Source organism: Dermochelys coriacea, chromosome 2 (assembly GCF_009764565.3).
Source record: "Dermochelys coriacea isolate rDerCor1 chromosome 2, rDerCor1.pri.v4, whole genome shotgun sequence".
Taxonomy (NCBI): domain Eukaryota; kingdom Metazoa; phylum Chordata; order Testudines; family Dermochelyidae; genus Dermochelys; species Dermochelys coriacea.
In genome coordinates, this window is record NC_050069.1 from 14,601,584 (window position 1) to 14,628,080 (window position 26,497).

The window sequence follows — 26,497 nt, forward strand, 5'->3', positions numbered from 1 at the left end:
TCAATTTCTTCCACTGGAAGGAAAAGTTAAAAACATGAATAGTTTTAAAAATATATACTGGGTTTTGTTTGGCAGGAAAGGAAGACTGAAGAAGTGACTTTACATTTGGATTTTTAAAAGTGTTATGGTTTTGATCTTTGTGCTTAGACTGAGTGTGTGAGAGGTGGAGACAGGAGAGGCATAGGTTCAGACTTTTCTGAAGACCTTGTAGATAGGCTCCCTGGTCCGGTACTAGAAGGTAAAATTTTAGAGAGCTGTCAGGCAGCTAAAGAAACCAGTGACAGGAACACGAGTGTCCTTGGAAAAAAACACCAGATAGTGGTACAGCAAGAAGTGTTCCATGTGAAAGGTTTTACTTTTCATTGGGGGATCTTGTCAGCAGTTTGTTTGCTCAGTGCTTGCAGAAATTGGGGGTGGGGAGCAATGCCCCCCAAAACTACAACCATGGCCAGTGTGGACTGATGACTGAGCGCCTCCCCCCCACCCTGGCAACCCTACGGTGTGTCACTGCAGTGTGGAAGCTCCTCCCCCACCACAGCGAGCTGCTTCTCTGTTTACTGGAAGGTGATGGATACCACACTTTACTAGACTCAGCAGCTGATTGCATGTTGAGCTGGAGGTCTCACCTCACATAATTCAGGCACAAAATCTGCCATAGTTGGAAGCAGGCAAATACAGACATTAGTTCAACATTTTACATTTTTTTTCTTTCCATCTACCAAATTAAAAAGAAGGTTCTTTGGAGGAGGGCTATACAATAGCTCCTTTCTGATGTGGAATGGAAACTGGTTCCACGATGGTTAGGAGCAGCATTCCCTTGTGGAAAGAGACTTTTTTTCTTTGGCCATCTGCTTGTCAATAATAGGTGGAAGCATCTCCCTTAGTAAAGATTATGTGACTTATTCCGTACCACTGCCCCCAATACCTACACAGCCCAATGGTATAATTACATGACAACAGTATTTTTCAAATGCAGAACTCTTTTCCTACAACCCTTATATACATGAATATAGCATTTTGTAATACTTTTTTATCATTCTTGTATACTAACATAACATTCCTTTTTATAAGTGTACAATAGGTCTTTAGTGATTTAGATTTGCATGATAAATTCTGTTTTTTAAAAAGTGGTATGGTTTTAGTGATTTCCTTTCTACAAAAACAATATTTTTCCCTTCTATGGGCACAGATACAAATCTTGTTCTAGTAGTAGGGCAGAAACTGATCCTCAGAGAAATGTAACTGTAGAGGTAGCATTTAGTAAATATATTCATATTTAATTCTCTCGTCACATTTCTTTAGCAACGTTGATATCTTAGCACCTTGCTATCCGCATGCCAAAAATAAATAGGTGATTAGCACCTCAGCCTTCCCATTTTGTTTGTTTTATTTTAAATACATGTCATTGCTGGAATAAAAACCATCAGAAAGGTGGCCTTCATTTTGAGCTGAACATAGTTAGGCTCATACTCAGTCTCTCATCCTCTGGTAACTGCAATAAAGCCATAGAGAACACACTGCCCCACACAGCTCCTGAATCTTCTCTCTCAAGCGTCAACAACCGTATGGAGTACATTGCCTCAGTGGATTGTGGACAAAAAGGCAATCGTCATAAATTCCAATTAATTCAGAGTATTACATATTAGGACTGGGAGTTTAAATTCGGTCTGGAAATTAATGAGGAATTTGTGAGAGCATTATAGAAGTGACATAATCCTATGTCACTTATGACTGAGGCAGGCTGCAGCATTCTAAACTAGCTGTAGAATTTGTGTGACTCTTATATTTAGCCCCAGGCAGAGTTGCAGTAATGAAGCCTTGAGGACCCCAGCCTGCACACAAAGGTAAGTAACAGGGTTTTAACTAGATATATGAATAGCACTTCTGATCTATATTAATTGGAAACTTGTGTCATTTTCCCAAATAAGCTATCCCAAAATATAAGGACAGTATAAGGAGGGCTAAGAAAAGGCATTATATGGGGTAGCATAATGGTAATACTCTATGAAGGAGACTGGTGAAAAGATTTGATAATAGCTGCATTCTTAGATACCACAATTCTAGGAATTTTCTTTGTAGGACCAACATAACTCTTGCAAGCACATAATTCCATCAAGGAATTGGAGCCACTGAATTTTAGGTGGATAATTTTGGAGATTTTCTACATGATATTAATACTCAAAAGGAGGAAAGAAGGTATAAAAATGGGAAGTCGCAATGCTTCTTCATATAGCACAATTGCACAAAAGTTACTGTATGCTAGTCTACCTTGAAGCAAATACTTGAAAGGACCATTTATACTTTCCAGGAGAATATTAGTCAGAATAGCTTCTTGTGCTCTTGTATGAGATCCTCAAAACCCAATTAAATATTCTACTGTAACTCCCATCATTTGCTTGCATAAATTCCTCAAATATTAGAATTTTGACTGCAAATCTGATCAAAATAAGTAGAAAGAAACCAAATGGCTAAATGAATTAGCACTGGTGGGTACTAGCATTTAACATAGGAGAAATTACTCAACCCCACCAGAAAGCCAGGTGAGTCATAAAAGCAATTCCCTTAGCAACAATGTCAAGAGCTTTTTTTAAAAAAATCAGGGCAACTGAGGTAAATTCCTTTACTCAGGTAAATTGAGAAGTAGTGTCCAGTAAAGTCCCCCCCCCAATATTTTTGGGTTAGGAAATTTGTCAGGAATCTGATTAATTCTGAAAAGCCATGTTTTAAGTTTAAAATCTAATTATTTTTTTCTAGTGTAAAATAAATAAAAAGAAATGTGGTTTTCAGGTTTGCAAGAGGCCCTTGGAGAGAGTCACTATCTAGAGTCCATAAGACTTAATATTCCTCACTACACACTTATAAAAATTGTATCTGCAATTCATATCATCGTCAATGCATGCATTTTTAAATAAGAAGATACTGAAAATCATATTGATTCCAAGGGAGATGTTACAATTAGAGCCTGTGTGGATACAAAATTCGTATTCACATCTAATCCACAAAAATGATCCGTGGATATCTGCAGATTTGCAGGGCTTTAAATAAAAAAACTGGATCCACATCCATCTGCAATCTGCAAAAATGGTCCACTGATATCTGCATCCACGGATGTGGATATCTGCAGATAAAAAGCGGATATCCTAGGATTTGCAGGGCTGTAGTTACAATCGCATGAATTAATACAACTGTAGGGAAGTGACATTGGCCCACTCACCCTTGAATAATTTTTCAAATTTTAGAGCTTGTTGGGCTCCTGGAGCTGGGTAGGTGTGAGGATAGAGATAGGGAAGGAATAGCAGCTGGGAGATGGAAGAAGCAGAAGCAGCATTACAGTTGGAGAACGGCTGGATCTGCATGCTAGTTAGTAGCATGTCTGAGTTAAACAGTTAAGATTCTTCTTCCCTCCTCTTCCCCAAAGAAACGATAGCTGAGACACCCATGATTACCAAGTCCCTTTGTCCCTTCCTTTCTGATGCATACTCAGAATAGATATATAATATCTAAAGAGTAAGAGATGTTTATCAATGTAAGCCCCACCATTTTGTAGTATTGCTTCCTTCCTCCTGTCATTGTCAGAAGAGCAGAGAAACAAGGGGGAGGGGACCCAAGAAAACTGAAGTAGCAGTAGATTCAAAATCAACGGAAGGAAGGAAAGTGAATACTTAAAAGCTCAAGTTGGGAAGGGAGGCAATCTCTTCTGTGACAATTAAGTCTTATTTTCTACTTCTTCTCTTTCTCCCTCAGGAGTAGGAGGCAAGCTTTCTGTACAAAGCCATGGGAAGGATGTGGAGATGATGATATGAAAGAGAGGGAGAGGGGCAAGATGACTGGGAGAGTCCTAGTTCTAAGCTAAAAAATGTTCTATGAAAAAAGCACTCTTGTCATGAAAGTTAGTAGGAAGCTAACTGACATACATTTATGACAATCTAACGTTTGGCAATTTACAAGAGATAACAAATGTACTGATCTCTACATTCTGAAACTTCTGTATAAAGCGTATACTGGAATTTTATATATGTAAGAAAAGGCACTTTTGACAAGCTATATTGTCTGCCCAATTTAGAATATAAAGTCCATAGGGAAAGTATCAGATCTTTTCCTGTGCAGCACTCAAGCATACAGTTGACATCTAATAAATAAAAATGTGACCAATTACCAGGTACTGTACAGGTATATATAAAGTACAGAAACTGAAAAAGAACAAGGTATTCTGTCATGTCCTTAAAACGAAACAGTGAATAAGGAGAGAATTCCACCATGTGGTGAAAATATAACAGGTGAAAACCCAACACTTTAACCAGTAAATAGGAAAATAACATAAGCAAAGGAATTGAAAAAAGATTCTGTGCAGAAAGGTGTTTGTTATATCATAGTACATAAATTGGTTGCTGAATGAAGGGAGAGGAAGGGTTTGAGATCTTATATTCAAAATGAATTTAAAAGTATTGGAATTGTAATCTTCCTGTCTTTTAGGAGGTATACGACTGAAAAGTTGTTGTTTTTTTAGATCATTAACTTTTCTGCATCTATGTTTTCTTAGAAACATCAGGAATGTCTTTTCTGTCTTCTCTGATTTTGTTGGCAGACCTCTCGGAGATCTCAGGGATGCTTGTTTTTTCCCAAAAAAACATCTGTTTACATGAGTTAGGTTAGCCTCAGGACTGTATATTGAACTTCATTTTGAAACTAACCTGTGAGTTAGGATTTACCATAAATAAAAATGACAGATCTGGTAGAAGGGAAATGGCTTAATTTACAGAGTAGCAACAGTTTTCTCTGTAGAAACTAAGATCTGTGTTATAATGTAAATGCCCTGCATAACATTTTTTACCCCCTCCACTACCCAACACATACTAGGGATTCAAAAGACTTGGAGGAAAAAAACCTGAACTGTCACTTCTGAATTTCAAAAAAATGGGCATGAAGAGGGTTGATAACGAAGGCATAAGACTGTTCTTGTAGCAAAGGAAAGTACTATAGAAGAGGAAGCATACTTCCCCCCTTTTCTCCATATAATAAAAGTGCTTGTTAAATACTCAAATTCAAATCTGAAGGATTTGGACATGTGGCTTTTTTTTTTTAATTGAGAGATGGGTCCAAAACCAAACTTGAACTTCAAAATACTTATGTGAACTTATATTTTTAGCTTCTGATCATGCTGACTTATCACAATAATGTTAAAATTAAACATTTAGTACATCTTATAAACCAGATAAAGAGTTAAAGCAAATTAGTCTAAAATTCAGGACTCAATAAAAGGAAGCCAGACCATTGAAATATTAACTTTTTTGTGCCTCAAAGAGTTTCGTGTTTGTACAATGGGGAAAATACATACCCTATTCTTACCTAATAACGTAATCAATTAAAGTACTGATTACAAAACCCTTAGCATTTTATAACCCTTCCTATCTGAATATCTATCTATATATTAAGCACATTATAACTAGGGCTTCTGTTTTTCAGGGTTTATTAGTTTAGTTGGGGTGGAGGGGGTTATTTTGGTAAATTTTGAGTTTTATGTTGGTGCCCAAAAATTGGGGGTAGGGGAGGGAATTGGGGCGCTCTCTTTGTATATACATTACTCATTACAGAAGCATATACCATAAGTAGTAATCTCATTGTAATGTTCCCTAGTGCACTATAATGTAGTACTGTTTCAAACAGCATTACTTTGAATTAGGCTAGGGAACCTTTCATGTGCACCAGCAGGGCCGACTCAGTTCAATTAACGTGCAACAGAGTGTTGTTCAGAAATCAAACCCCCACACTCTGCAGTACTACTCAGTGTATACAGGTAAATAATCATTTCCAGTTTTATACTGGTCTTCATTGGCTAAACCCCTTTTTATTTTAGATAAGAAGTGTTTTATCAGTTAAAATGAAAAACCAAAAGTCTAACTTATAATTAAAACAAAAAATTTGATTGGTCCCTTATGTAACTGAACATCCAGTGTAACACTCAGTATTACAGAGTTATCTTTTCTCAACACAGTCATCATATCACCCTTGCTAAGAGTTCGCAAGACATAGGCTTGCTATTTCAAACCACAATCTATGTATATCAATGTGTGCAAACAGGAAGGCCAAAGCACAATTGGAGTTGCAGCTAGCAAGAGATGTGAATGGTAACAAGAAGGGTTTCTACAGGTATGTTAGTAACAAGGTGGTCAGGGAAAGCGTGGGACCCTTAATGAATGGGGGAGGCAACCTAGTGACAGACGACATGGAAAAAGCTGAAGTATTCATTGCTTTTTTTGCCTCAGCCTTTACAGACAAGGTCAGCTCCCAGACTTCTGCACTCGGCAGCACAGTATGGGGAGGAGGTGAGCAGCCTTCAGTGGTGAAAGAACAGGTTAAGGACTATTTAGAAAAGCTGGACATGCACAAGTTCATGGATCTGGATCTAATGCATCCAAGGATGTGGAGGGAGTAGGCTTATGGGATTGCAGAGCCATTGGCCATTATCTGTGAAAACTCGTGGTGATCCGGGGAGGTCCCAGACAAATGGAAAAAGGAAATTATAATGCCCATCTTTAAAAAAGGGAAGAAGGAGAATCCGGGGAACTACAGACCAGTCAGCCTCACCTCTGTCCCTGGAAAAATCATGGAGCAGGTCCACAAGGAATCCATTTTGAAGCACTTGGAGGAGAGGAAGTTGATTAGGAACAGTCAACATGAATTCACCCAGCCAAGTCATGCCTGACCAACCTGATTGTCTTCTATGATGAAAGAATTAGTGCTGTGGGTATGGGGAAAGCGGTGGACATGATGTACCTTGACTTTAGCAAAGCTTTTGATAAGGTCTATAGTATTGTTGCCAGCAAGTTAAAAAAGTATGGATTGGATGAATGGACTTTAAGGTGGACAGAAAGCTGGCTAGTTCATCAGGCTCAATGGGTAGTGATTAACAGCTCAGTGTCTAGTTGGCAACCGGTATCAAGTGGAGTGCCCAGGGGTTGGTCTTGGAGCCGGTTTTGTTCAACATCTTCATTAATGATCTGGATGATGGGATGGATTGCACCATCAGCAAGTTCACAGATGACACAAAGCTGGGGGAAGAGGTGGATATGCTGGAAGGTAGGGATAGAGTCCATAGTGACTTAGGCAAACTGGAGGATTGGGCCAAAAGAAATCAAATAAGGTTCAACAAAAATAAATGCAGAGTCCTGCACTTAGGACTGAAGAATCCCATGCACTGCTACAGGCTGGGAACCGACTAGCTAAGTGGCAGTTCTGTAAAAAAGGACCGGGGGATTACAATGAACTAGAAGAAGGATATGAGTCAACTGTGTGCACTTGTTGCCAAGATGACTAATGGCATATTGGGCTGCATTAGTAGCAGCATTGCCAGCAGATCGAAGGAAGTGATTATTCCCCCTTTATTGAGCACTGGTGAGGCCACATCTGGAGTATTGCGTCCAATTTTGGGCCCCCCACTACAGAAAGGATGTGGAAAAATTGGAGAGAGTCCAGCAGAGGGCAATGAAAATAACTGGGGGCTGGGGAACATGACTTAAGAGGAGAGGCTGAGGGAATTGGGCTTATTTAGTCTACAGAAGAGAAGAGTGAGGGGGGATTTTATAGCAGCCTTCAACTACCTGAAGGGAGGTTCCAAAGAGGATGGATCTAGACTGTTCTCAGTGATGGCAGATGACAAAATTAGAAGCAGTGGTCTCAAGTGGCAGAGGGGAAGGTCTAAGTTGGATATTAGGAAAAAAAAAAACTATTTCACTAGGAGGGTGGTGAAGCAGTAGAATGGGTTACCTAGGGAGGTGGTGGAATCTCCGTCCTTAGAGGTTTTTAAGTCCCAGCTTGACAAAGCGCTGGCTGGGATGATTTAGTTGGGGTTGGTCCTGCTTTGAGCAGGGGGTTGGACTAGATGATCTCCTGAGGTCTCTTCCAACCCTAATCGTCTATGATTCTGTGAACCAATGTGAATCTTTCTACAGAACCAAGATAATTTCCTCACATTTTGGTACCCGTGTAAATAGAAATCATATGGTACAGAGTTGCTTTGCCATTCTTGTTTTTCTTACATAATACCTTGCCATATGCTCTGGAGAGTCAGACTTGATTCAAGACTGAGAGCAAATGTACATGTTCAAATAAAATGGTTTGGCATTTTGAGGTACCTACCTGGCCAAAGCAGGGACTGGTACTCCTCGTGATCGTATTGGTGGTTTTCCGCGAACAACTGGAACTTCTGCATTTTCTGAACCACCATTCAAATATGTTAATTCTTGGAGCTGTGCCTGTCTGATTTCATCATTGTAATCCTAGACAGAAGAAAGGAATGGAAAGTTATTCAACCAACACAGAAAAATACTTATCACAAGGACTGCTTCTAAAAAAAAGTATTTTTCATAATATTCTAGATGATTTTTTTTGTTGAAAACCCTTTAGAAACAACAATACAGAAAAATGCAGCAATGGGAATGCCAATTTAATCTAAAATATGATTAGAACCTTCAAATAAAACATGATGTTTTTAATTATATTTTTGCTCCAATCCTGTTTTCCTCTCTGAGGCTGCCCATTACCTCCATCATATATTCCATTAAACAAAAACAAACAAAACCAAACCCACACCAGTAAAAAAGAAGCAGGGTCTTTACTGACTAACAAACACTATATATGCCTCAACAATTTAGAATGAGTATCAGGCAAGAGCTGAAGGTGGAATCACATTCCACTGCAAAGTGGTGAAAATCCCATCACTTCATTTCAGCTTGTCAGATCTGATGAATTTTCAGCCCAAGGCATTTTGACTGCAGGCCAATGTACCACAGGGAGAAATCCTGTGATGGTGGAGGGTGGATTAAATGACCTGCCCAGTAGCTCAATTCCATCTTTAAGTTCTGATTCTATGAATTTCTCTCACATATAAGAGTAATTTTATCCAAATAATAAAAATACTGAGTGCTGAAAATATTTTCAATTGAAAAATCTAAAATAGACTTGTATAAGTAAACTGAGGACACACTAAATTTATTTGCTCTCCTCTATAGAGCTACTCATAAGTAGACTGAAGAATTCATAAACAGTTATTTATACAGAGTTAGTAGAATACTTCTCAAATACATGCAGACCTTGAAATACCATAAGCTATCCTTCAAATCCGGTATGCTATATAGGAATGAAACAGATGTTGTGAGCTAATGTGAACTCAGAGCTGAATTTCTTTATCATCAAATTCCATTCAGTATAAATAAGCCAAGGATTGCAGTTTTAGTGTAAAGCAAGAAAAAAGATTGTATTCAAAAAAAAGACTATTTTTAACAGGCTCCTCCATGTACCAGTAATAAATGCTGGTTCTCACATCATTGCATTCTTGTTAGTTCAACAACTACATTGTCTCTATTCATTTTCAACCAAAGTGGAAGAGTTTTATTCAAACACTGCCAATAGTTACAATTCTAGTTAAGGAAGAAAGGAAAATCTATCTATCAATGTGAATGCAACCAAAGAAATATTAAATGTTGCCTCATGTACTTTACTATGAACACAGAAACTGAACAAACAAAAGGGTTAATGCCACTCTAAGAACACTGGCACCCATCTGTCAGATGTTGTGCCTCCTCTCAATTGTAAGATGTTCTTTTGTTTTTTTTTTTTAAAAAAAAAAAGGCTTGGGTTTTCCCTCATACTTCATTCCAAGCCTTTTGGTTGAAACACAGGTACTAAACAGTTAAGCATCTTTGTACACCTTTGGGATGTTAATTCAGAAAGGACAGGTTGCAGTTCACTCTCCATTCAGGCAGAAAGGCTGCAACAACCAATCAGTAAGTAAGGCTAGGTCTACACTAGAGAGCTTACAGCGACACAGCTGTACTGATGCAATAAGATCTCTCGCGTACCTTCTCTATGCCGACAGGAAAGAGCTCTCCTTTTTGTGCCCTTTTATAGACACCTTCTGTGACAGTTTTATTTCCAGGACCTTGTTCTTTCTAGGGCAACTGCTTCAGTAAATTGTTAATACTTTAAACTTGTGTAAGCAGCAAAGAAAGATTTTAGATTAATACCCACATTTCAATTATTTCCATGGGGGAAGGGGTGTTTCATTCTGATTGACATACAGTACAGAAAGGCAATTTGAACATACCATGTCTATTTCTGCACCTGATGTATGCCAAGTCATGATGGATGGGAATTGTATATAGGAATCCCTTAGCTACAAAATACCAAATTATAAACAAGGTGAACAATGAAGAACATTCAGGAAGTACTAGATGAGCACAATAAGTAGGATGCATTGGCCAAAGTCCCCCACTACGCAAAGCAGAGGTGACTAGTCTGCAGAGTTTTGATAAGGCATCATATGGATGCCCTATATAACTCCTATCCATATGCACGTCTGCACCAGAAATTGTCAAAGCCCCAGACAAAACAGCTTTGACTTCTAAGGGGTGGGGCGGGAAGGATTAGATTTTTGGTAGGTTTCTTTCCTATATCTTTATTTACTAGGCTGTAGCAGACCTGTTTCAGTAGATCCTGATCTGGATTCTTCAATTAAAACTAACAGACATTCTGATTTATGAACTGCAGCCATTAAAATTTTGGAGAATAGCATGCTTTTCCAGTCACATTTGGGAGATGGTTAGAAGGTACACAAGAATATCTTCTGTTTAGCTTGGAAAGCAGAAGGGAGTTGGGGGCATTTCAGATTGCTTTCATCTCTAAGATGACGACACTGACTTTGTCAGCCAGATACTTTTGAGAAGTTTTAAGTGGGTGAATTTCCCCGCCTGGGAGACTGGCATCCCTTATGAATGTTGCCCATTCTGGTTATCTTATCTCCATTCTTCGAAGCAGTTTGACATATTATTACCATGGAGGAAAGTACTGGACAACATCCTAAGGAGGCTGACCTTCTTGGGGTCTCTCTTCACAGAAAAAGCAAGAAAACTGAATAGTAGCCTGGCCCAAGAGACTTGAGTATGCTGGCATCTCTCTCTCAGGTATTAATCTGACATTTTTAGGGACTTGGGGAACCAAAAGGACCACAAACATATTAGAAAGTTGAGATTTCGGAGCAAAAACTTAAGTATTTCTATCTTTTATGGGCATATAGTGTATTATCTTGGAGATCAATAGATCTTAGATTCTATCAATAATCCAGGATTATCTATTTTTTTATTATTATTAATAAAATATTTATTAAGCACGATCCACCTGAAAAAATGCTCACTGTGTTGAACAATCATAAAAACAATTTGTCATTCATTAATAAAAACACCCTGACCTCAAAGTTACAAACAAAGTGGATAAAACAAAACACACCGATATTTTACTTTTTTAAAAAAAATTACGTTTTTCATTTGCAAATTAAATCCATAAATCCAGTATGAATTTTATCCCTCCTCACATCTTCCAGACAATACATTTATAATTCTGTCTCTGTCTGATTTAGACACTGTAATTGCTGATCTTATGTACAAGGGATAGGATATTGTATTTTGGACTATGAGATTGGGTATGCCACATTTCTGAATTGAGGGGAAGACCCGTACAAAGCATGCAGTAACTCGTGTGAAATACTGATATCACCATCTGTCCACTTTTATTTATACCTAGCATTTCCAATACTATGACAGACCTCCTCCAACAGGGATGGGCTGGTGAATTTGGTGTCAGCCAATCAGAATTCATAGGGATTTATTTCAGAGACCATAGTGGGAAAAGAACAGAATTTCATAATAGATTCTTCCTCTAAACCCTTGAAAAAGGGAAAATGAATATACAAAAGCTTTGACTCGGAGGACATGTCCTTTCTGCCATTGTTACAGGTGGAACTTATCTTGTTTTCAGACCTCCAAGTTATCAGATCCTTTCACAGCATCTAAATACACAGATGGTTGTATTCAAAATACATTCAATGGAGAAAGCACATAGCTTTGTGTTGATGTAAATGTTTTGGATGATGGTGAGCTACTATCGCAGAAGCTGTACAAGCTTGGACTCCTTTAAAAAAAATTGGAGCACGGTCAGACAGGAAAATAAGTTATTTAGCAGACCTTGATTTTTCAGCCTCATGGGAATAGGATCTCAAAAATCTCTCTCGCAATGGAAATCTAATAAAACACAAAAGACTTATAACCATATGAAGGAAATAGTATACATGACGGTGTACCTTGTGAAGACAGGCATTTTGACAGGCAGGCATCCTTGATGGAGATCCTTCTACTCTTTAGTAAGACCTATCGAACTTGTTCCAAGCAAGTTTGTTCTCTGGGATTTAGCCATGGAGCTTCCAGACCATTAACACTCAACTATTTACAATAAAATACCAGAATACAGTCAACTGAGAGTACTTGCAAAAGCAAAGAGAGCAGTTCCAGTGACCATCATAGGCCATAAGAAGGAACTGAGGGGGCTCAGAGTCAGCTGGGCCTCTTATGTGGATGCCAGTGGCATGCAGCAGCAGCAGGTGCCTTAGCTGCCCCAACAGGTATTGTTCAGGGAAAATCTGCAGCGACTGTGAAGGGGGGCACATGTTCACCAGGAGCGATCTGCACATGTACAATCAATCACTCAAAGAAGAACTTTCAGTTTATGCTGCAAATAGAAAATAAAAAGTATTGATAATATTTTTGTTCCAATGAAACTAATGGTACAAGAATGACCTCTCTGCTCTGACAACCATGCTGCCTCCAAATATCTGTTTGCTTTGGTAGGAAGAACAGTTAGTTCTGCAAGTTGTGGTTAAATAATTTATCTTAGGAGCTTTCTTCTTCAAAAATCCTATTCACTTCTTGTTTTATCAAACTCTTCAGTGGTGTTGTATTTAAAAATTACCTTGTCTACCAGAATGCTTTCTTTCCTCTTTTAGAAAAATAAAACAGTAAGAATAGGCTCTGCTCTTTCCTGCTGGTTAATACAGTAAATTGACTGTTTGGACAATTTATTTTTCTCAAACTAATTTCTGTATCTGTAATCATGGGAGTTCTGTACCAGATATAGATCTTGAACATTTAAGACTGACCTGATCTCTTAGAATTTCTAATGGAAGTGTTTCCTGAAGGAACTGTTCCCAAGGGGTATTTAGCTTCTGAGTGAAAGGCTCACTGTTTGAACATATCTAATATGAAAATACTTTTGAATCAAGGATTTGAAATCAAGTTTTGATCAATTTTGATATTAATTCTCCTCTAGACAGATTCTCTTCATAGAACCAACATTTCTAGCATCTCTTCAACCATCAGTCATTTTTCGTGTTGTATTGAAGACCATTGAATCAAATCAGAGAAGAGAATGAGTTACTCCTTAAGCACCCATCTGTTCTGTGCAGAAAGAAAAATTGTGTTACTGGGATTTCCAATTTGGGATACATATGCAAGAGATCTTATGCAGAAATGGTACTGCACACAACACAAGGTAACTCTTTTGGATCTCATTATGACAGATAAAGATGAATTAGTCACTAGACTAGAAGTTGGTGGTGGTTGTGTAGAGACCAGTGATCATTAACAGATTATATCAATATAGGCAAAAAGAGGACAGTCATAACCAGTAACTGTATCTAGGGGAAGAGGTGAGAGAGAGTCTGTATCCCTATGTTCATTCTATTTACAAAACTATAATGGATTTTGTACAAAGTACACCTTGTGAGGTATTGTTTGAAACTCATGATGTGCTCATCATTATTGTCCTGGTAAAATATGTATGGCAACATTGTATGTAAAGTTATAAGATACTACTGTATAAACACTACTGAGACATATTCCAAGTTTAGAAAAGCAGGCACAAACTGGTTCCTCAAAGACAAAAGGCAAACTGACACCTCAGCCAGGTGTCAACAAAATCAAATGGACTATCACCTGGTTAAGTGACCATTCTTTGGCAGGAAAAAGGGTATGAGCAAGAAATTTACATGTTGGCAAACAAACAGCTGGAAGTTCCCATCCCACAGAATTTCTGTCTCCTGATCCCAGGGCTTGGTAACGAGTTTGTACACAGACAAGTGTCTGTTGTAAAAATGTTGAGGTCCATGGCATGGGGTATACTTACCTCGGGCAGTTCAGCTCCCCGTCCCTGCTGTTGCTGGCAGAGAAGAGATATGGCCAGACAGCTCTGCAGGCACGCTGCCAGCTCTGCCTCCTGCAGGCACCACCCCTCGAAACTCCCATTGGCCGTGGTTCCCGGCCATTGGGCTGGGAGCGGTGCAGTAAGCACTCGGCAAACAGGGGGACGACGGAGGCATTGTCACTAGTCACCGGGCAGAGTCAGCCAGAGGCAGCATCACTAGTTGCTGGGCAGAGTCAGCTGGGTGGCATGACCATCCCTGCTGTTGTTGGTCAAGGGGAGGCGTGGCCAGGCAGCTCTGCAGGCAAGCACGCACGCATGTTGCCAGCTCAGTCTGCTGTAGGCACCGCCCCCCCCGCAGGTCCCGGCCAATGGGCTGGGAGCCGCAGAGTCTGCGCTTGGGGAGTGGGGACAGAGTCAGTGTCATTAGTGGTCAGGCAGATCAGCCAGGACAGCATGAGGGAGCGAGGGAAAAAGACAGGAAATGGGCTAGGAGGTGGCATGATGCTCCAATGGCCACAGATAGCACGAGGGGGCATGCTGCCTCTGTCCCCCTGCCCCAAGCGCTGACGCCATGACCAATGGGAGCTGCGGGGGGACTGCACCTGCAAATGGAAGCAGTGTGCCTGCAGAGTTACCTGGCTGCACCTCGCCTCTGCCGGCAACAGGAGGGACATGGAGCTGCCCGAAGTGCTAGAAGGTAAAGAAGAAAGAGGTTCTTTCGAGCTGTTGGCACTGCAGGTCTCTAATGAAACAGGTTCCTACACAATTATCTGCTTTTACCCACTGTCACATGTTGGTAGGCTATGTAGAACAGGGCCATCTCAGCGGGAGCACCAGGAGAAATTAAACCTGATGGGAGCATAATCCCAGACACACAGGGTTAGAACACCCACAGCCCTATCCCTTTAGGGTAGAAGCCATGCTCCTCACCTCCTGCATCCGAGTAGCAGGCAGGCCATGACCTTCAGCCCTTTGCGTGCCCAAGGAGACCCAGCCCAGCAAGGCCCCGTTGTCAGCAGAGTGTGGGAAAGCGAAGCAGGAACTGCATCATCGTAGGATGCTCTTAGTGATGGTGCTTCAGGGTCCCTAAGAGATTAGGTTTGTATTCTTGGCACTGCCTCTGCCACGGATTTCCTGTCCAAGGCCTCATCCCTGTGACAGCTGGGGAACTAACAACAACCCATTGTGCAGTAATGACGGCCATAAAGAAATATTTGGAAAGAGAATGAAAGTCTGATGCTAAAAAAGAGATTCAAAAGGTGGGGAAGGAGAGGAGAATTTCTGGTACCTTCCCCTCCTCCTCCCCCTCCTCACAGCTGAGCATCCATGCAGGGCCCGGGTGCAATCTGGCCCATAGTTTTTATTAATTAACTGCTACTGCTGTACAGATCACAGAGCTTTGATTTTCTGTGTACCCTGTAAAAAGTAGTTATTTTTTAAAAGTATTCATAATTCAAAAGAATTTCCTCCATATTTAATAAAGTGTATAAACAGTTTTTAGTAATTGCAAACCCAATAAAATGCAGCAGGGATACCTTTTATTTCATATGTTTTGATACCAACCTAGGGTGACCAGATAGCAAATGCGAAAAATCAGGACAGGAGGAGGGAGGAAGGGAGAGAGAAGGGTAACAGAAGCCTATATAAGAAAAAGACCGAAAAATCAGGACTATCCCTATAAAATCAGGACATCTGGTCACCCTATACCAACCAAACCTGTGCACAGCTATAGCAGGCTTTAATCTATTGATCTACCTACCTACATATCCACACAACAATTTACTACACATGCGATACATAACATTTCTGAATGCCATCAACTTTGGTTAAAGTTAGTTAGCCCAGTCCTGAAAAGTCCTCAGTATCTTGAACTCACAGTGAAGTCAATGGCTGTCGAGGGCCCTCAGAAGCTCATAGCAGCTGCTCAGCACCTTGTAGTATCACGGCTTCATTCTCTTTCCAAACATCTCCCTAGGTATTTATATTGAACTCAGTAACATAGTATTTGAGCACATCAAACAATGAATTTAGCCTCATGCAACCTTTTTGAGGTCTCCCTATGTCTGCCTATACATATGCTATTATATCCCAAATCTATAGCAAGGAGCAGCCCTGGCAACGACTTACATGGCACTGTTTCTCATTTTCAATCTAAGTTTCTCTCATTGTCTCTGGAACCTCTGATTCACCCCCCCCCCTTTTTTTTTTGGTTACTTATCCATTAGTGCTATAGTACAGAAGCAGGACAGAACTAAAGCTAAGGAAATGCATTTATAATGAATTCCCAGCACCTGTAGATTTCCACTTAACTTGATGGGGTATTTTCCCTACATTATGAAAGTAACTATTCCACAGTAAGGTCAAAATCTGTCCTTCAAGTTGTGTGTAGGCAGAATTGTACTTCAGCAACAGATGTATGAAAAGGATGGCTGTAATAAAGAATAAATACAGAACACTGGGAAAGTCTGATTAACACTATGTTAAACTGTTTCATATTGAGATGACAGAAGACATGGGAATAGGGCACCCATTTCTGATGCCTGTTTCCTGTATGTATGTACGTACATACATACTGTTAGGTCAGTTAATCCCACCACCACAAGTGTTCCCTTCTTAGGGTCTTTTACTAATATGGTCCTTCCTGATCATAGCTTATGAATACGGATCTACATTACATGAAATTGGTTCTGCCTTTTCTTAGTGGAATCCAAATGTTCTTTTTATTTAACTCCTCAATTTCTCTTTTGCTTCCCCTACCCCAGAGGATCATTACATTTTAAAAAATATATTCTAACAGGGATGTCACAAAAAAGAGTTACATTGAAAATGGGTTGCCAAACCCTAGGAAGAGCTGTCAAAATACTTCTTAAAATACTTGGAAAGTATGAAGTTTGGTGGGCTGCTTGAGCCCCCGCAAGAAATTGTTCTCAAGGGACCAATCATGCAAAACTCCCCGAAAGGAATTTAGGAACAGACCCTAATTATTATTAAGCCCTCAGTAACAAAGTATGTAGCATTCTTTATAGACATCTGAAAATATCCTGTGAAAAGCTGTTGAAATAAATTTTCAAGACATATTTTCAGGATGCTGTTTTTCCTGTAGCTCCTACTATTTTTTCACCATTGTTCAAATTTATGCTATTACAGTTTTCTAGTTAACTTAATATACTGATCCTGCAGCCACTGAAGTCAGTGAGTTTTGCCCTTAACAGCAATGGATGCAGGATCAGGCCTTTCACTGAATGTATCTGAACTGAGTCTCTGTGTGGGTTTTTTTTTGAAAGCATAACTTAAAAATAACACGCGATATGAACATTTATGTCCAAGAACAATAAAAAAGTAGTGACAACAATGCACTGGATATATGGTTTTAGGATAAATATTTATTTAAATACCCCATCCTACAAAAAAAAATAATTGACACTTTTTTAAAAAAAAAAAAAAAAAACAACAGAAAGCCCATACTGGACTTTACAGAAAATAGAGTATGCACTGATAGAATAATAATAAAAAAATATTTAAAATGGGGGTATTCCATGTTTTTTGCCTCACCATGTCAGACTGATCTTTATCTTGAAAGTTACTGAATTAAAATTTCCATACTACGCGTGGCAGTAGCAGCATGATAAGAGTTTCGCTTCACTGATTAGAATAAAGTGAAATAGGTTACTATAGAATCTTGATGACATAAAAAGAGGCTCTCTTATCCAATCAGACAAAGCGTTAGTGTGACGTTGCACCCCATAATGCTTTATAGAAATATGCTTATAAATGTAAGTTTGACACAAGTTTTATGTTAGATATGCCATGTAACATATCTTTGCAAAGGTTATGTTCTACTGCATGTATTCATCCTATATGTATGCATGTATCATTTTTATATCTGAAGTTATGAGCGTTGGCTCTATGCTTGTATTTAAAGTGTTTGCTGTTGAAAGCACCTAAGGCAGATTTGGTCAACATAGCGTGAAGGGGTTATTCAAGTAAATGGAAGTACATGGCTAACAATGGACCTTGATAGACACCAATCCACATCTGAGCTTTCCTGGAACATTCGGGCTAACAAGTGGGCAATGACGTCAACCTGTTGAGAACTGAGTCATGCATGGAAATGTGACTCCAGAGCTCCATCTTGTAGCTGTAATTCTACATGGGGGGTGGGGGGGTTCTCCACTCACACAAGAGAGACTATACAAGGCCCTGGAAACCTCTCCATTTTCTCTTCAGCTGGCTTAAGAGATAGCCTCTCCACCCCAAAGAGATGACTGAAAGAAACTGGAACAAATAACTGTAATTACAGAGGTGTGAGTGATTGCTGGACCCAGACTAGGAGGAAATCTAGTCCGTAAAAGAAGCGTATTAGAACATCTCTGAGGGTGAGATTTACCTGCATTTAGTGTTCTACTATAGTAGGCTTAGACTTCTGTGTTTTTGTTTTATTTTGCTTAGTAATTTACTTTGTTCTGTCTGTCTGTCATTACTTGGAACCATTTAAATCCTACTTTTTATATTTAATAAAATCACTTTTTTACTTATTAATTAACTCAGAGCAAGCATTAATACCTGGAGGAGCAAACAGCTGTGCATTTCTCTCTATCAATCAGTGTTATAGAGGGCGAACAATGTATGAGTTTATCCTGTATAAGCTTTATACAGAGTAAAACGGATTTACTTGGGGTTTGGATCCCATTGGGAACTGGTTTTCTGGGTGCTGGAGATAGGAGCACTTCTTAAGCTGTTTTCAGTTAAGCCTGCAGCTTTTGGGGGATGTGGTTCAGACCTGGGTCTGTGTTTGTAGCAGGCTAGCATGTCTGGCACAACCAGGCAAGGTACTGAAGTCCCAAGCTGCCAGGGAAAATGGGCTCAGAGGTAGTCCCAGCACAGTAGGTGGCAGTTCCCAAGGGGGGTTCTGTGACCCAACCCATCACAGTTAGCTACATTCAAATCCACATTGAGAGAGTTTTTCCCCCTCATTCCAGTGGGGAAAAGAACCTGCACAACATGATGCTGAATTAAAAAAAAAACAAAATAAAAAAAAAATCGTTCAACCCAGCTTGGGAAAGAATATTTTATGTTCCAAAGACCCACAGATTGTTTTATGGAGTGCCCCAAGGTGTGGCCAAGTAATGAAACAGCTCACGTTAACTGTAGCTCACAACCGTGCTGAGAAGTGGTGCAAAAAAAAAACGTCCAAGACTTCAAAACACCTTGAGTGTAGAGAAGCAAATTCATTGAGGAGGCCACATCAAAAAGAGGAAGAGAGGTAAAGTCAATGACCGACTTTCTTAACCGGAATGTCAAAGATGCACAGAATGATCTTTGCCTTGCCTACAGTTTAGCAAAAGCCAAATTGCCCTTTAGAGCAGATATCTTCAAAGAAATTGCCAAAAAAATTGACCCAAAATGTTCTCCTTTTCAAAGACTGCACTGCTGTGCCAGAACTGTAGCAAAAAACACTGAGGATTTAGGTGACTAGCTTTACAGTGAAACTGAGAGCAGCAGTAAATGCTCCATTTGTTAACTTAATGTGTGATGAGAATATCATAGAATATCAAGGTTGGAAGGGACCTCAGGAGGTCATCTAGTCCAACCCCCTGCTCAAAGCAGGACCAATCACCAATTTCTGGCCCAGATCCCTAAATGGCCCCCTCACAACCCTGGGTTTAGCAAGCCAATGCTCAAACCAGTGAGCTATCCCCTCCACCTAGTACTGACCACAGTGACAAGAGTCAGCATATTATTTACCATTGCTTTGTGAATGTTGACACAAGTGAAATTCGCTTCCAGTTTTTGAGCTTAATTGAAATAGCTGAACGATGTAATGCTGAAAATCTGAATGCAGCCATCGTTGGCAGTTTGGAAAAGGACCAAAACAAGTATCCAGTGGATAAAATTATGGGATTTACATCGGATGGGGCATCTGTAATACTAGTCCAACGTGAAAGTGTTTCAAAGTGACTGAAAGATCGTTATGGTGATTTATTCATCCAGTACTGTGTGACCCAATACCAAGCCTTAATGGCTAGAGATGCTGAATCAGTCATACATGACTTTGTGGAAGATATGATCAAAGCGACACAAATATTTCAATAGGGCTGTGAGAAAAAAGGAGTTTAGACAGATTTGTGAGCTGAATAAAGAATATTCAAATCTGGTTAGCTAAAAAAAAAATTCACTAGTTAAGTTTGGTTGCCTGAGTTGAGAGGTTTGAGCTACTGCAGGATTCTCTAGTGCAATACTTTGAGACAGCGTCATTTGGGAATGGGTCGCCAAATTATAGAACACATTGCCAGAATATCTATGACACTATGTCATTAAGTCTGGTAGTTTTGTCAAGTGTCCGCCGTGCAACAGGGTGATGCTGACCCCTGCTTGAACCCCAGCTGGCAATGATTTTTAAAGAGGAGAAAAATTATAAAAATGAGGAACAGACTTCCCAAATGATCTCTCCCTTCATCTCTACTCATGGCATCACCACCACCTAAGGACAAGGAAATCAATACTAAACAGGAGGAGGGATCCTGGCTGAAAGGATTCCAACCAATAAGACTGGTTAGCATGTGGTGAGAGAAATCTTTGATTTGAATTGACTTGCGTGTTAAGTTAGGCATTTAGTGTGTGTTCTTACCTTTTATTTCTTTGTGTCTAATCCCTGTATGCCTCATTACTTGTAATCACTTAAAATTTATTTTTCTGTAGTGAATAAACTTGTTTTATCTAAACCAGTGTGTGTTCGGATGAAAGCATTTAGGAAAATTCATTTGACACAGAAAATGATATGGACAAATCTTGTTATTAATGAAATGACCAATTTTATATGTGCTTATATTGTCCAGGAAGGTACTGGACAGTACAAGACATTTGGGGGGGGGCTGGGACTGGAATTTGCTGGTGGTGCTCTGTAATGTAGTTCATGGCTGGCTGGCTAGCTAGTTATAATACTTATACAGTATAGCTGGAGGTGATTTACATGCTGTGTGTGGGCAGACCAGGAGCAATTGCTCTCAGCAAAGCCCTGTAAAGGGCACCCCAGTTAGGAGAATTGAGGGGACACAGCTGTCCATCTGTCCAGATTGTACCCTGCGTAATGTCACTCTGTGTGTGTGTGTGTGTACATACATACACACACACACACACACACACACACACACACACACAAACAGTACTCCAAAAGGGATAATTCCCCAAACGGAGGAAAATTCTGTGAGACTTGGGAGGGAAGGTGTAAATAGAAATGTAAAATTAAAATATGAAGTTCTTTACTAACAAGTTTATTAGGTGGCCAAAAAGCTGATTCCACAATCAAAAATGAGTCCAACTTTGGCTAAAAGTCCAGCCCAGTTCAGTAATGAAGTGAAGGGAGCAATTAGAAATCAAAACAACACTATAGAACAAGTGGGTGAAAAGGGGAAACAGAACAATCAGAATCAATTAGAAGCTGCAGTCAGAAAATTGATAAGGGAAGCTAAAGACATCAGGGGAAAATCCATGGGTCGCAGAGCTCAGAAGAATCAGGACCACTTTTTAAAATATATTGGGAATAAAGAAATCCTAGCAATAGTATAGACTCATTACTAGACAGAGATGGTAAAATTGATCATAATGATGCAGAAAGGTAGAAAGTATTTAATTTCAAGTGTTCAGATAACCTGTTGACATGGATAATTGTTGGCTGATTAGCCTGAAATCAATCCTGGACAAAATAATGGAGAAGTTGATATGGGATTCAGTTGATAAACAATAGGACTATAAGCAATGCCAGCAAACAGTTTTATCGACAACAGATTTCAAAGAATAAAATTGGGTTTGTCTGATAAGATTACGTTTGGTTGATGATTATTACAGATATGCAATTCAGTTTATAGTAATGTACAATATTCGGGTTAAAATATTTGCACACATCATCAATAAAGCACACTAAAACGGTTCAAGATAGATTTTGAACTGACCGATCTCAAAGTAGTCAATGGAGAACCATCATCAAATGGGAATGTTTCTTGTGGGGTTCTGTTGGGATCGGTACCAGGTCCAATGCTATTCAAAATTTTCATCAGTAGTAAAGTAAATATAAAACTACTGCTGATAAAATTTGCAGAGGACACAAAGACCTCCCATCATACAGAAAGATCTCAATCGCTTGGTAAACTGAGCCATTCGAATAAAAATACATTTTAATATGGCCAAATATAAAGTTGTACAACTAAGAACAAGGAATGAGGGACTGTATCCTGGAAAGCTGTGACTAAGAAAGATTTAAGGGTTACAGTGGACAAGCAACTCAACATGCACTCCCAGTGCAATGCTGTGGCAAAAAGGGATAATGTGATCACTGGATATATAAATAGAGAAGTAGTGAACAGGAATAAGGAGATTCTTTTACCTCTGTATACGAGATTGGTTAGGCAATACTGGAATGCTATATACATAGTTCTGGTTTTATGGATATTGAAAAATTGGAAAGGGTGTAGAAAGTGATTGGGTTTGAGAATTGCCTTACAGTGAAAGGCTTAAAGAACTCAAGCTGTTTAGCTATCAAAAAGAAGATTGAAGGGTGACTTTATTACAGCATATAAGTACCTTCACAAGGAGAAAATACAGGATTCTAAAGAGAGTTCTTTAATCTAGCAAAGAAAAGCTTAACAAGAATCTATAACTGGAAGTGAAGCCAGACAAATTAAAATTAGGCACAGATTTAAAATTAGGGTGATTAATTATTGGAATAAACTAACAAGGGAAATGGTGGAAATCCCCATTTCTTGAGGTCTTCAAATCAAGACTTTCAGGAAGAAGTTATTGGGCTCAATTCAGGTGCAACTGGGAGGGAAGATTTGCCTGCAGTATGTAGGACAGACTCCCTAGATGATCTAATGCTCCCTTTTGGCCTTAATTCAATGAATCTATCTTTTTCTTGGAGACTTTATTCTGGAAACAAAACAAGAATCATGGGTATACTTGTGTAAGTAGGAAGTTCTCTATAGTCCATTTTACAAGGCAAATTGAAAGGGTAAAATACTAATCTGTAATCTGCTTGTTTTTAAATTATATTTCACAGGACTTTCTTGGTTCTTGTAGTTTCAAAACATGAGAAAGCTTGAAATTCACATTCTTAATCCACCAAGGCACTGATAGATGAGCATAAAGTTCTGATATGAATCCTTCCAAAATGTCAGTGTCTTAGATAAAAAACAAAAAATGAAAGTGCTAGGGGAGGCGGAAGCTTGTGCCAGTGCCCCAGCCTCCTAAACAGCTTTCTGTCAGTTCTTGAAAGTGCAGTAAGAAAGGTGAATTGAAATCTTCAAAGAAGCAGAATTACAGGTATATACATTTTATTTTATTTTTAATAAGATACCATCTGCACCATAAATTAGTCCTGGAGACTAGATATCTCAAATTATACCTCAAAATATAAAGCATAATGATCAATAGCACAGTTGGCAGAGAGAATGAAGGGCAATACCTTACATTATGCAACAAAGATGAGAAGAATCCTCCTGCGAGCTACAGTAATACAAAAAAATGAAATAGTAAATGTTATCTGGGCAAGTAAAGAGTATCAGGTTTCCTTTCTGCTTGAGAAAGACATGAAGAAATGCTGGGAGTGGGCTAAGTGATAACAGGCACAAAGATACTGCCCTCCCAGTCCGGATGGAGGGAGATCAGACAGTTGAGTGGGAAAGAAGAAAAAAAGATCTCCGCTGCAAAGAGAAGGTGAACGAGAAGATGCGAGTAGAGCAGAAGCAGGAGAAGATGCAATCGGTACAATAGACCAAAGCCTCAAGTCAGAGGGGAATGAATTAGGCCTTCATTTCAGCCACAAAGATGATTTCTGGGGAGAAAGGGTTGAAACTGTGGAGACGTATACTGCTGATTATGCCTAGGGCTGAACATAATCTTAAAAGTGTTCTCTGCTAATGCGTGGATTATGGAGTTATGATGACATGAGAGGAGAGAGGTCAGGCTTGGAGTTTTCTGTACTAGTCATTTTATTGGGGATTGGCTGCCTTTCAAGTGTCTACTTAGCAACTTCTAGAGCCTTGGAAACTTAGCAGCAGCAGCTATAGTTGTTGCAAACCAGAGTTTGATTTGATTTTAAGAAAGAGATAATGTTTGCAAGTTACAGGTTATAACCAGAGTGTGTCGGAATGCAATTAATTTTTCCTGAAAGACAAGTGATAGCTCAATTTGCCAGGAAAGCCACACCAGGCTTTGTAGCAAATAAAGCTCAATTAGGTTACCCACTGCTACTGAAAAAAACCCAGCTTGATTGGATTTTAGGAGGTGGACAGCTTATCTCTTGTGCTACACAAAATGAATACTCTGTTTTTAAAATGTAGGTTTTTAGTCCTTCTGGTAGATTGAAAAGCCAAGAGATCTTAAGACAACATGGGCTTAACGAAAGGTCATTTTGTACTACCTGAGCTCAGCACAGGCAAGGTTCCACCCCATCTCTTGCAATCTGCTATGAAAAAAATAAACCATGTAATTAGGGAAGAAAGGAGAATGGTTGCTCTGGTTCTCTGTCTTCATCTTTCCATACTCAGCATGATAGCATGATACTGCTGAGCTGAGAAGCATATCAGTCTCATCTCTTATGGTGCTAACAGAATCATAGAACAACTTCTCCACTGAAGTTAATTAATGCCTTTGCTCCAGCTGTACCAGAGGAAATACCTTCATTGCCAGTGGATGGAGACAGTGTTTCTGATCAAGCAGTCTTCTGTTGGTGCCAGGTCAAATAGCTTCTTGTTCATTAGATTAGTCAATAATATCTACCTCCATTTTCTCCCACTACTCCATTACTACCTGATTCAAGAAACAGGGTTTATCATCTGTTGACTAAATATAATTTTGTTCGGATTAGTGGCAATCCAAAATACCTTGTGAGTATGGCCTACTGTAAGTCTTTCTGACACAGGAGGTTATAATCTGGTGCCTTCTTATCTAGAACATGATGTTCAGGTTGCCCATTTAGACATGAGCAAACTCTCTGAGTGAAAGTTCTGCTGTGTGGTATTCCATTCATCCAAGATTTGACACAAGTTTAGTATAGTGTTTAGACACTATGGTGATAAGGTACTTTATAAATACCTACAGGTAAATTCAAGTGATTCCTTTCATACCTGTGTGCCTGATCAGCTAGCCATCAAGATAGGAAACCATACGACTCCCAGCCCCGGCAGGCAGGTTCCCATTACAGCTAAGAATTTCACAAGTATACACAGTGCTATTGTAGAGCTGCTGAGGTATAGTCCTTTAGAGAGTCTGAACTTTTGGAGTCTCCAGATGCAGAATCTCCAACATACTGGAAGTCAGCGAACGTTCAAAGAGAGTCTCTCACCTTAGAAACATATGGAAAGGCATGCACAGGAAGGTACTACCAACCAAGAGGAACAGATGCTCCAAGTACCCCCCCACATTTAGAGCATCAAACTGTCAAATGCTATTGCTATAGATATACAGACATACTCTAGGCAAGGTATAGGTATGGAGGAAGGCACTAACGCAAAAACCAATAGTTTAGCTAAACTAACTGAGGCCTAAGGTCTAAAGATTTGACATAATGAACTAACCAGTAGGTGATCCTATATCAGAAGTTGTCACAAGATAGAATGCTGCATTAAGTAACTGATCCTAAACTACTGACAGGTAACCACAACATACCTGTTTGGAACAGTTTTTAATATTTTAAATCAGAAGCATCAGGAGATGCTGCCATAGTAACTAAACATATATGCTAATAAGCTTAAGTTAAAATGGCCTAGTAACCTATTGGAGAAGAGTATCCAAACATTAGTAGGGTGAGGAAGTATAGGTAAGGAAAAGAGGTTGAAATCCCTATTGCATATGCATGAGGAATAGGGAGTGTTGTCATAAACTATTATAAAGTTAGTACACTACCTGTGCACCCCAGTTAGATTTCCAGGAACCTACAAGTCCAAGGACAACTTGTGAATCATCTCACCTACTATTGGGCTCCCCACAAAGAATGGTGTGAGTACATGAATGCTGAATTCTGTATTATCTATTTTGCTAGGTTGTAGTGTTTGTGATATTGCTCATTGTGCTAATAAAACTATTACCAAATCAGAAATTGTCTTCCCTTCCCTAAGTGTGAGTCTCTCTTTGATGCACCGCGCCCTCACTCTAATTTTGTGGACGATCTAGAGGCAGGTGACCAGCGCAATAACACATGTTAAATTGTAAACTCTAAATAATAGATCAGGCAACAAAAGTAAACTGGAAACTATATGATGGTCCATACACCCAGTGACATCCACGCTGTGTCTAGGCCTTATGTGACAAAACACAAAATCTCCTCCACACCAGAGGCACTTGAAGATATGGATCCGCTGCTGCGTTGCACCAATTTCAAAGACACTGAATTTTCATTTCTTTTTGCACATGGTGCCTCCTACAAAGTATGTCACCAAACTACTGTTACCCAGGGTTTTCAGAACCCAAAGCAGTAGTA

General features: G+C 39.4%; 1 protein-coding gene across 3 annotated transcripts in view; it reads right to left on the reverse strand.

The window, feature by feature from the left end:
- Nucleotides 1-26,497, reverse strand: part of KHDRBS3 (KH RNA binding domain containing, signal transduction associated 3) — a 209,567-nt gene that overhangs the window by 93,362 nt on the left and 89,708 nt on the right. For all 3 annotated transcript variants that reach the window (XM_043507307.1, XM_043507306.1, XM_043507308.1), the window contains exon 5: nt 8,137-8,276. In XM_043507307.1, the coding sequence (XP_043363242.1) occupies nt 8,137-8,276 (140 nt within the window). The remainder of the gene's footprint in view (nt 1-8,136; nt 8,277-26,497) is intronic.